The 11,596-nt window shown below is 41.5% G+C and overlaps 1 protein-coding gene across 1 annotated transcript in view; it reads left to right on the plus strand.

Annotated features, from left to right (window-relative positions):
• LOC119735576 (periodic tryptophan protein 1 homolog) overlaps positions 1 to 11,491 on the plus strand; it is a 21,581-nt gene extending 10,090 nt beyond the window's left edge. Inside the window, exons 4-13 of the mRNA XM_038209337.1 lie at positions 620 to 708; positions 2,312 to 2,411; positions 3,045 to 3,152; positions 4,825 to 4,940; positions 5,687 to 5,851; positions 6,489 to 6,550; positions 7,358 to 7,469; positions 8,353 to 8,523; positions 9,804 to 9,951; positions 11,063 to 11,491. Coding sequence (XP_038065265.1) covers positions 620 to 708; positions 2,312 to 2,411; positions 3,045 to 3,152; positions 4,825 to 4,940; positions 5,687 to 5,851; positions 6,489 to 6,550; positions 7,358 to 7,469; positions 8,353 to 8,523; positions 9,804 to 9,951; positions 11,063 to 11,280 — 1,289 coding nt within the window. The 3' untranslated portion in view covers positions 11,281 to 11,491. The remainder of the gene's footprint in view (positions 1 to 619; positions 709 to 2,311; positions 2,412 to 3,044; positions 3,153 to 4,824; positions 4,941 to 5,686; positions 5,852 to 6,488; positions 6,551 to 7,357; positions 7,470 to 8,352; positions 8,524 to 9,803; positions 9,952 to 11,062) is intronic.
• Positions 11,492 to 11,596: the final 105 nt, after the last annotated feature.

An 11,596-nucleotide genomic window follows, 5' to 3' on the forward strand; every position in this document is an offset into this window, starting at 1 on the left:
CCATCCATCCATCCCATCCATCCATCCATCCAATCCATCCAATCCATCCAATCCATCCAATCCATCCATCCTTCCATCCATCCATCCAATCCATCCATCCAATCCATCCATCCATCCCATCCATCCAATCCATCCATCCATCCAATCCATCCATCCATCCAATCCATCCAATCCATCCAATCCATCCAATCCATCCAATCCATCCATCCATCCATCCATCCAATCCATCCAATCCATCCATCCAATCCATCCAATCCATCCATCCATCCATCCAATCCATCCAATCCATCCATCCAATCCATCCAATCCATCTTAGCAACCACACCCACACATGTTTATTGCAATCAGTTTAACACACAGTGTAGGATATGTGACAGTTTAGGAAGCTTAAAGCAAAAATGACAAGGGAGTCATAGTTAAGGACATTCAAGTCGAGGGGATGCTAATGCTTGCTTTATTTTAAAAAGGCACAATAATATCTTTTCATATTTGAGGATGACAGTCACAAAATTATTAGTCATCCATTGAACAAAAACAGTTCGGAATGGTTTGGTGCGCATCCAATACGCTATGAGCGAGATCTTTTATTATTATGTAAACCTGGCTATTTCTTTTGCAGATGGGCCGGTTGGAGCAGATTCCTTCAGTGGTCTGGCCATGTATGCCAGCAATCAAGACGATCCCTACATCACTCTTCAGGAAGATGAGGTAATGAGGTGTGCCATGGCACATAAAGCCGTCTCTGAGTTTCTGGCTTTGGCTGGTAGTACCAAAACATGTCTATGTGAAGGGGCTTCATCTCCTTCCATAGATGTGCATATAAATGCAAGCCTTAGTCATTGAGGCCATGTCCAAATTACTTGGCTACGGCTAGAAATTACACACATGCCTATGGCAGTGGCTGCAGCCACGTCCCATGGACCAGTGTGTAATTTTCAGCCGCAGCCAAGTAATTTGGACACGGCCTGAGTTTCTTGGCTTTGCCCAGCAGCAGCACATGTGTCTGTGTGAGGGGCTTCCATTTACTTCCATCTATGTGCGTATAAGTCATTTGGACAGGGCTATCTACCCTGTGTTCCTCCTACAAGAACAATGCAAAAGGGCAATTCCACGGTTACTCACGTTACATTTTTGATGTACTTTTGAGTTTCCTTGGGCTGTAATTACCTTACTGAAAAGGTTTGATAACTGTTATCCCCATGGTAGATAGAGTAGACCTAGACCTACCTAAGCACCAAAGATGACATCCAGAAAAATGTGTTATTTATGATAAATAAGACGCACAAAATCGGTTACTCACGTTACATTTTCGTAACGTGAGTAACCGATTTTGTGCGTCTCGTTTATCATACAGAACACATTTTTCTGGATGTCATCTTTGGTGCTTAGGTAAGTCTAGGTCTACTCTATCTACCATGGGGATAACAGTTATTTAACCTTTTTAGTAAGGTAATTACAGCCCAAGGCTACAAGGAAATGTACAAGGAAAAAAAGTACATCAAAAATGTAATGTGAGTAACCGTGGAATTGTCCAAAAGGTTAACCAATGATCAGCAATGACATTCCAGCGGCCGATTTCACTAAACTTTACGCAGTGGCGCAACTCCGCTTACACCACAATTTATTGGGTAAGCTGCGGAACATTTCACGCTACGCAACATTTCACTTATGACACATTTCACGAAAGTCTTGATTAGTGCGTAAGTCCACGACTTGCGCCATAAACTATGGCGTAACTTGCGCAATCATTTTAGGTGGCGTAAGTTGTGGCGTAGTGACTGAAAATGACCTATTTTACCAAATCGTGATCATCATGGAGTCTGTGATTGCACAACTTATCAAGGTTGATACAAGACACTCACAGCTGCTTGTTTGAAGTAAATATATTTCTATTTTACTCAAGACAGAATTTTTAGTGTTGCCACACGATTCCGAAGAAAGTCGGACAAAATAATTTTCAAAATGGTGGGCTGAGGTGATCCAATGACTGTTTCGTGAACGAACAAATTCATACACAAACAGCCGTCTTAAATGCTGTTATTATTCCCGTCCAAGATGTTTAAATTATTTAAGTTTCGTGAAATCGATCGTAAGTTTATTGCGCGGCTGCGCAACAAATTTGTTGCGTAAGTCTTACGCATGACGCAAACTATGCACTTTTTTGTGAAATCGGCTGCAGAGGTGACAAACAAAAGTGGATGTGCTGAGGTACAGATTCCCTACACAGTGGTAAACTTTGGGGATTGAGAAAGTTTCCTAGCAGCAAAGATTCACAGGGGTTGTGGCTTGATGTCAAATTTATTTTTCACAGGATGACAAAGAGGATATGGCAGATCTGACCATCAAACCCAGGGACAATCTGATCATTGCTGGGAGGGCTCAGGAAGACACAAGCTGTCTGGAGGTATACGGTATGTATGTTCTCTGATATCAAGGAATTCTTTGAGTTTTCGTTGGCTCAAATCTTACAGTGCTGCAAAGCACATAAATGAAGTGCGAATAGAACTCTGTTCCATTTCATGGAGATCATGTACAGTAAGCAAGGCGAAGAACATATTAATGTAATGATGCAGTAATGGAAATCCCCTTTCGTGCATGGGCGTAAAGACTCATCTAGCACATTTTTTTTTTCTGCCAGCATTAACACATTTTCTGCTAATGATACAGCTCAACAAATTTAGTCTCCTTGCTAAATGTAATGATTCTGAATGCAATATATCTGATCATGTTCTGACACAAAAGGTCCAGAAATATGTTAAATGCATCTTAATTTTGTCTTTAATTGTACATTAATATGTGTTCGTCGGTGTGTCAGATGGCATTTGCTGGTTATTTTTTGTTGGTGGTGGTTCACGACATGTAAATCTACTTGCAACAATATGTAGTACTTTACATATTTAAATCTTGGTTTTACTAGTGGGTTGATCATAATAATAACCTTCTGTTTTATGTTTACCTATTTGTCGTTGAAGTGTTCCTTTGAATTTGTTTTTTTTACAAAAATGAGAATCGGAATAATGTCCTTTTTTTTTTCCTTTGTACAGTTTACAATGAAGATGATGGCACCCTCTATGTTCACCATGACATTCTCCTCCCATCATTTCCTCTGGTCGCCGAGTGTATGACCTTTAACCCTAACGGCTCCACCCCAGGTGATTATCATTGTTATGCCCCGCGGCGAAGCCGAAGGGGCATACTGTTTCCGCCTTGTCCTTCCGTGGGTGGGTGTGTGTGTGGGTGGGTGGGTGGGTGTGTGTGTCCGGATAAATCGTGTCAGCGCGATAACTTGAGAAATACTTAACATATGAACTTCAAATTTGGTTTGTGGATTGTTCTTGGTAATCCTAAGAAGCCTTTTGCATTTGGGGCCAAAAGGCCAAAGGTCAAGTTCACAGTGGCTAAAACAATAGAAATGTTGTCAGCGCGATAACTTGAGAAATACTTAACATATGAACTTCAAATTTGGTTTGTGGATTGTTCTTGGTAATCCTAAGAAGCCTATTGAATTTGGGGCCAAAAGGTCAAGGGTCAAGTTCACAGTGGCTAAAACAATAGAAATCTTGTATTTGTTCTGAGATTATAGGGATTAGGGATTAATTCATATAAAACCTACAGAAGACACTAATGCTGTCAATGAATGTTCCATGTGACCAAGGTACATGTAAGTTGATGTTAAAAGAGTGGTGTTATGTCATGGGAACAGTCACGGTTGCGGGGCATTTGTGTTTGTAAACACACCTGACTTGTTTTCTATGTTACCACTAAACAATGACATGTAATTGTAATATCACAAATTTCTCAAGTTAGGGTTTGTCTGTATGCATCAGCAGCCCTGGCTTGACAGTGCTACTTCGTCTTCTCATTGATGTCATGCACAGCAGAGTGAATTGTGCACAATTTTAGTTCCTTCAAAATCGGACAATAAACCAGTTTAGTAGCTCGATGAATTAGTCCAGGTCAAAGTTCATTCATGAATAAAATGGAAGCGTTTTTTAATCGTAGTGTTACGCTAATGCCCATTCTGCTTTTGCGAGCGTCGTGCGACCGTCTCCTTTCGCGTTCATGCGCCTTCGCTGAGCGTACAATTATCACGAATGACCGGTGATCATTGTGCACATGCGCTGTTGAAATACCGAACTGGCTTATTGAAACTGCTGTCTAAGAGTTAAAGGGAGTATACAACATTTGTAAACATCGAAAAATAAAACTACCAAGTTTTTACGAAATACCTTACTAGGATGTTGGTAAATGACAGTCTCAAGCATCTTGTAAAATTATGGCACCTGGTGTGAAGTCATTTTCAAGAAAATGGTATTTTTGTAAACATTTCCAACGGTGGTCGGCCGACCAGCGTTGGAAAAACCTAACTATTTTTCAACTACTCCAAATTTACCATTTTTTCAGTCCAAATTTTGTTTGCTATTGGTTACGTGTTCATGAACAGGTGCAGGCCAGCTAGACTGGTTCCCTTGCCTTACAATTTTCCATCATCTATAAATTGATCCATTTTATCTTTTGTGGAGTCAGGGAACCAGACTACTTGAACATTTTTGTTTTTCTTGGTTTTTCCAACCTTCTCGAACACCAAACTTCGAAAATGTCAGTGTAACAATATTTGATCTATTATACTAACCTCTCAAATAGTTCATTTCTGAAAATTACAGCAAAAGCCAATGATGTACATTCCCTTTAAGTGACACAGCCAACAAAACAGCACTGTTCCATACAAGCATTTTAGAATTGATGTAACCACCATTTTGAAGTAGAAAATTTGACAGGTTTTTTTAAACCATTGCCTTTTGTGCAATCTTTCCATGGATGTAGGCAACTTTGTGGCCATGGGTTACATGACGCCAGTCATTGACGTGTGGAACCTGGATGTGGTAGATTGCCTAGAACCAGCATTTACTCTGGGGAAGACCAAGAAAAAGTCCAAAAAGGTAAAATGAAACTCAAAAAATTACATTAATGAAAATGTAAATGGCTGTGACAGAGCCAATTAACCATGATATCTAATTGACCTCCTACTGATAGAACTATCACAAACCGTCAAAAAATCTGTCCACTTCTTCTTCCATAGGTTTTGTACAGGCTGGTCACCATTTGCCAGAACCCCCATGGATTAAACCACATAACTGTCAAAACCTGTTGAAGGGATTATATAGAAAGGGTGACCTTCAATGCTGCTGCAACTTGTGTAGAAGCCATCTTAGAGGGCAATGCCTTTGTTTTGCTATGATATGCATGAGTGAACCTTTTGTGCCTTCATTGTTACTGAACTGAATCCATCATTGACAGGCACTCACCAGTGCTGACCCACCATATCTATCAATGTCAGTCAAGGCATGGTACCCTCAGTTAGCAAAACTACCACAGCTTGTACCAATATGAGCCCAAGTTACAGAACTGTTAAGACCTGTCATCTGATAGATTTTGACAATATAGTATATCTCTCTCCATGTTGTGACTGACAAGAGGGAGGGTTACTGATTCAGAGAAATGATCCAAAACTCCTCGTCTGTAATCTCCTTAACCACTACTAGAAGTCGCCTGTATAAGATGTAAAAAATACATTTTCAGGTTTATTCACTGAGCTCATAAAGTAAAAAAAAATGTCTGATTTGTAATGTCTGTGACACTGAATTGGCCTCTTCAAAACAAATCTTGCCATTTACTTTTCGTGTAGAAATCTGCAAAATCCAGCGACGGCCACACTGATGCGGTGTTGGACATTGCGTGGAATAAGCACGTCCCCCACGGCCTGGCGAGCGCTTCAGCAGACAGCACCATTGCATTGTGGGATATGACCCAACAGAAGGCCCTGTCTTTGCTCACTCACCATTCCGACAAGGTAAGAATGTGCAGTGTAGCAATAAAAACAATTATGATCCATGGTGTTATGTGCTCAAAATCAAAAAAACTTTATCAATGAATATTTTCTGTATGTTTTATTTTTGGAAATATATATCCCCCTAAAAATAAGAGTAACCAAACCCTCCAGGCCCTTTTTTGCTAGGAACCATCCTCAATCCTCCAAATCCTCTAAAATGTTACACTTGTGTTCAAATGAAGGATACCCACTGCCTCAATCCTTCAAAATCCTCCAACAGCCCTGCCTCTCAAAATTCATTTAGCCGCAATCCTCAAAAATCCTCATCTTCAAACACCATTCATCCTCAATCCTTCAAAATCAACCAATACTGAATGTCCATCAAACACCATTTAGCCTCAATCCTCCAAAATCTTCCAAAACCGCCCGGAGGACTTTGGAGGATTGAGAGGGGTAAGGGGTAAGGAGTAATTTCAAATGTTCAATAACTGTCAGCAATTTCAATAAGCAATGTTATTTTTATTTTCCACTCATCTAAATGAAAAAGGAAACGAAAAAGGAAACAAGGCCACAGCCTTTGCCAAATGTTTTTGGAGGGACCACACCCTTTTTTAGCTCATTCCAAAACCTGATCTAACTTTTTTTTTATGCTGTGTAGGTGCAATCTGTGGCGTGGCATCCATTTGAGGCACAGTCTTTAGCCAGCGGCAGCTTTGATATGTAAGTGGGTCCTTCTTTAAAGTTAGGGTCCAAAGTCTGATATTTCCCTGTCCCTGTTACCTATGAACTTTGTAACTTGCCATTCAAGTGTCATTTCAAATAACTGATTTTTATTTGTTCGGTAGGATGTTTGCTTCACATAATCATTCTCAAAGGACGATACATTAACCCTAACCCCTAGACGGCTTTAGTTAGGACCATCCTCATTCCTGCAAAATCCTCCAATTGCCACCATGTAAGCGTTTGATTCAGCCTCAAATCCTCCACAATCATTCGTTGTTACGTGAATTCGTTCAGTGGAGGGGTGACCATTGCCTCAATCCTTCAAAATCCTCCAACAATCACTGTTAATGGGTTGAGGCAGTGCCGATGACATTCAGAAGTAGTGCGGATGATATTGAGCATAATGTAGGGCTCAATTATGCACGGCTGAACATAAACAATGCAGGGTACAACTTACGAACTTGACTTCAGTGCCATTGCCATTGTGTTACGCCCACACTCCTCTGCAAAGGTGCTCAGGTTTGTACACATTAACCCTAACCTTACCCATATTATGTGAAGCAGAGTCAGTGATGGATTTTGTTGGACTTGGTTCTGTTCTTAGTAAAACTCAGTTGGGAGCGAGGGTTAAAGATGAAAAGTTGGTTGTGCATTCTCTGTGCCATATACGTGTGAGCAAACCATTGCACGCGAAGGTGTTTCCCACATAAGGTTCTTGTGAGCTCGCCACACAGGAGCAACCACTTCCCTGCACAAGTTCAACTTTGTTTTTAGCATTGATAAATGAATGTATTTGTGTGACAGGTCGGTGAAAGTGTACGATTGTCGCAGTCCTCACGACAGCTTCAAAACCTGGTCCCTGGATGGTGAGATTGAGCGAGTCATTTGGGACCACTTTCAACCGTTCCACTTCCTGGTCAGTACAGTCTTCCTTTATTTCTTCTGGAGATGATTTTTCATTTTACTGGACAAGGATTTGTCTTTATCATTGAAATGATACAAACGAGTACTGTGTACCAGTGTCCTCCCATAGGGTTTGGGCAGACGTGGCCATTAGGTTATAAACTTTTTTCTAACAAGTTATTTTGAATCGGTCACTTCAAATTTTACCTTGCAACAAGAAGAGTGCGAGATTTCACAGATTTTGATTGTTAGAAAACTCTTTAACAACATGAGGATTTAAGGACCATAGTATCATGGTTATATCTATCAGTGCTGTAGTTATCACAACGAGCTGCTAATACTCGGCCAAAAGGCATTAACGTACATGTTTACGTCTGAATAGAACACCCTCTGTGTTCAGGAAAGAACACTTTCTCTGAAGTTGTGCCTTCAGCATGTGCAATAAAGGCTTTTGCTCGCTACACTGACCTGCTAAATGTTACCCCATAGAAAAAACAAAGAAACTATTGTGTTATCTAAGAGTTTTAGCAACAAACTTCATAGCTTGTTCAGGTGTTAACATACAATGAGTTCCTAAGGGTTGTCTTGGTCGAAATTTGTTTGGGGAAAAAAATTAAAGCACAATTTGGATACAGCAGTAATGACTGAATTTCATAGCCAAAATCATCTTCAATATTACTAAAAGCTTTTGCTTATAGACCATTATCATGTTGCAGCCATCATGATTTTTTCCCATTCAAGTTAACGTAACCAAAGTGAGGCTGGAAGGAAGAAAAGTCTGGTTCCTTTTTGCACCAAAAAACAGTATCATTCAGTACTGTTATTAGATACAGGGAACATGACTGAAATGGTGGCAGCATGCTAAAGGTCAATTAACTTTGATTTTTGACTCCCAGGCGAGTACAGACAAAGGCAACATATATTGTATGGACGTCCGGACAGACAAGTCTATCTTCACACTGAAAGCTCACGACGACGCAGTGACTGCATTGAGTCTGAGCACCGAGGTGCCCTCATGTCTGGTCACGGCCTCAGCGGATCATCAGTACAAAGTGTGGGACATAAAGGTAAGGGGGGGGGGGGGGAATACTAACAGTGGCGTCACCAGACTTTTCAGTCTGGGGGGGCACAGGGGGGGGGGGGGCACCAGCATTTGATGGGGGGGGGGGGCACTTAGGTGGATACGGAGGATGGGCTAGATGCAAAATGGTGCCACATTTGATGCTAAATTTCGATCTGAAGATATCTCCAGAAATTGCTATTTTTGAGGTAATGATTTTAACAACGCGCAGAATTTTGCAGAGGATAGGGGGGGGGCACCAGCATTTGATGGGGGGGCACTCGGGGGGGGGGGGGGGGGCACTAGGTTTTCCAGGGGGGGCACGTGCCCCCCCTGGCCCCCCCTTGGCGACGCCACTGAATACTAAAGCAAACCTTTGGCTAACATTGTGATTAAGCAGGGAATTAACCCTAACAGAACGCAATCCATCAAACCCCAACGGCATGTTTTGTTGGAATCTGTCAGGATAGGTACAGTACCCCTAAACTGACAGTCTTTTACATTGGGTTGGCACGCCTCCAGAATCAAAGTCAGAAATATGTGTGTGCAGTTTCCCATATGGTGTTGGAGTTTGCCAGGATGGGTATGGTTCCTAGTAAATCATGCTAGGGAGTTGGGGTTAATCAATTTTTTTTGCATCTGTCATATTTTAGCCTTTTTCTACTGGAAACAAATATTTTCATTTATTGCACTACTTTAAAGGATTGTAGACTTTTGAGAAATGTTGAATAAAAAAACGAGAATTACAGATTCTGAAATCATAAAAAGCCCCCCAAATAAGGGGGGGGGGGGAAATTTACATAGAAATGGCCACGAAAACCCCTGGACAAAGTATAGTGTTTATAAAATACGTTGGTGATGGGCTCAACCCAATATGAAATTAACATCGCCCCAACACAATTCAATTGAAGTAAATAAGAGGAAATCCTTTCATCAAAAACGTCTTATAAAGCACTCAAGTTTTGTGTTCTGTTTCACTTTTCCATTTCATTTTTTAACTTGGGTCAACTGAATTGTAGGATCTCTCTTTTAAGATTTGTTTTCAAATTAGGTTTTGCCCTTCACCGACGTATAAACACTGTATACTCAGTGTGTTACCTCCCGAGTGAAAGTTGGAAAAAAATCACTTGGGTGGGACTCGAACCCACGACCTCCTGCTCTCTAGTGCAGACCTCCTGCTCTCTAGTGCAGACATCTTACCACTCGACCACCGAGCTAACGGGATCGGTTGGCTGGTTGGAATCTGATGTACAAAGTGGGGTTTTTTTGGTCTTTTTTTTTCTTCAGGACAACAAGCCTTCTCTGATTGTGTCCAAGGACCCCAAGATGGGAACCATTAACTGCGTCCACTGCAGTCCCAACTCACCGTTCATCTTTGCCTTAGGTGGGGAGAGAGACGGCATGAGATTGATTGACATCACGTCACACGCACCAGGTAAGATTGGGAAATGTTTTTTTGCACTATGCTTGTTGAATCACACAGCTGGCCTGTCTCCCTTTCTGTTATGTTTGAAGAATTCCTTTGTCAGTCGAATAGTTGACAAGAAGGACCCTTACTCCAGCAACTATTTTGTTACATGTGTGGAAGAAAGTCGAAAGTGCTCAGAGTGTGGACTTTTAAAGATGCGTATGCTTTTTACTAAAGAGTCTCAAGAAAATACTTCATGTGGATTCAGGCCCCTTCTTTCATACACAAGCCCTTTTTGCAAGCAATAATGTACTGGGTGAAACTGTTTTTGTCCAAATGGTGCAGTTGGACCCCTCCTTTTTGCGTTTTTTTGTCAGGAAATAAATAAATAAATGGGGGCTAAATGCCCTTACTTGTAGCTGAGAAGCTACATTGCAAAGAACGCTGCTACAACGTGCTCGGGCAGATGGTATGTAAAGGTGCCTTAGTCTGATGCCATATGACCCATGTCAGAGATCGAAAGTGTTGATTTTTGCGGAGGGAGGAATATCGGAGAGCCGGAAGAAAAACCCAGGAATCGAACCCGGGCCACAGTGGTGGGAGGCAAGCACCTTACGTACTAGCCACCCATGCCACCACAAATGCATAATATGGCATGAAGTTTTTATCAACACATTGTCTTTGAGCTGCACATGCCGATTATTAACAGTCAAAAAAATAACTTGGTAAGGCCAAAAAAAAAAAGTCTCCTGTTTCTGGTATGTAGCTTGCCCCAAAAGTGGTGCGGCGACGCGTTTTTATTTATTTTTTTTTACCTGTTTTTTTTTTTTTTTTGGCTTCAAATGTCGGCTGATGACTGCAAATGGTGCCCGACTAAACTTAGTGCAAATATATGGGAGTCCAGAGAGGCCACATAAAGCTTATTTTCGACCATAACCCCATCTAAAAACACGTTAAAATCGTGCAGCAGCAGGATTCCAGTCAAACCAGTGAGTTTGGCGGTTTTGAGACATCATCTTGTATTGAAAAAAAACCTTTTTCATTTTGCCGACGCGCATGGCTACGGCGACGCGCGCGCATACCAGAAACCGGAGACTTTTTTTTTTTGGCCTAACTGGAGCATTTTTTTATATCACAGTGCACAGGCAGTTTGGCAAACGACGACGCCATCCTGCTCAACAGACCCACGCCTCTGATGAAAGCGACCAATCAACGAGCACGCACCAACCTAGCACATCACATGATTCAGATATCTCCATGGAAACGGGGAGAACGGCTTCCACGGAAACCGGCGCCAGGGGCGACAGCGAAAAGAAGGCAAAAAAGAAGAAAAAGAAAAAGCCATCAACAACTTGAATTCACTGGATTTTTTGTGTTGTCTCATGATGCTTTTTAAATTGTAAAATTTATATTCATCAAAATGTGTCATAAATTATTATGCTGCAGTTAACTGGGCTTTAATATTCAACTTCAATATGCATTGTCAAAGATCAAATTGGTCTGGTTCCCTGACTCGACAATTCTCCGACGTCTATGAATTGCCCTGTTTCGTCTGAGGTTTCGTCTGAAGTTGGTCTGGTTCCCTGACCCAACAATTCTCCGACGTCTCCGACGTCTATAAATTGCCCTGTTTCGTCTGAGGTAGGGTCAGGTAACAGACTACAAGAACAGC

This window comes from Patiria miniata, unplaced genomic scaffold, assembly GCF_015706575.1.
Source record: "Patiria miniata isolate m_02_andy unplaced genomic scaffold, ASM1570657v1 HiC_scaffold_29, whole genome shotgun sequence".
Taxonomy (NCBI): Eukaryota; Metazoa; Echinodermata; class Asteroidea; order Valvatida; family Asterinidae; genus Patiria; species Patiria miniata.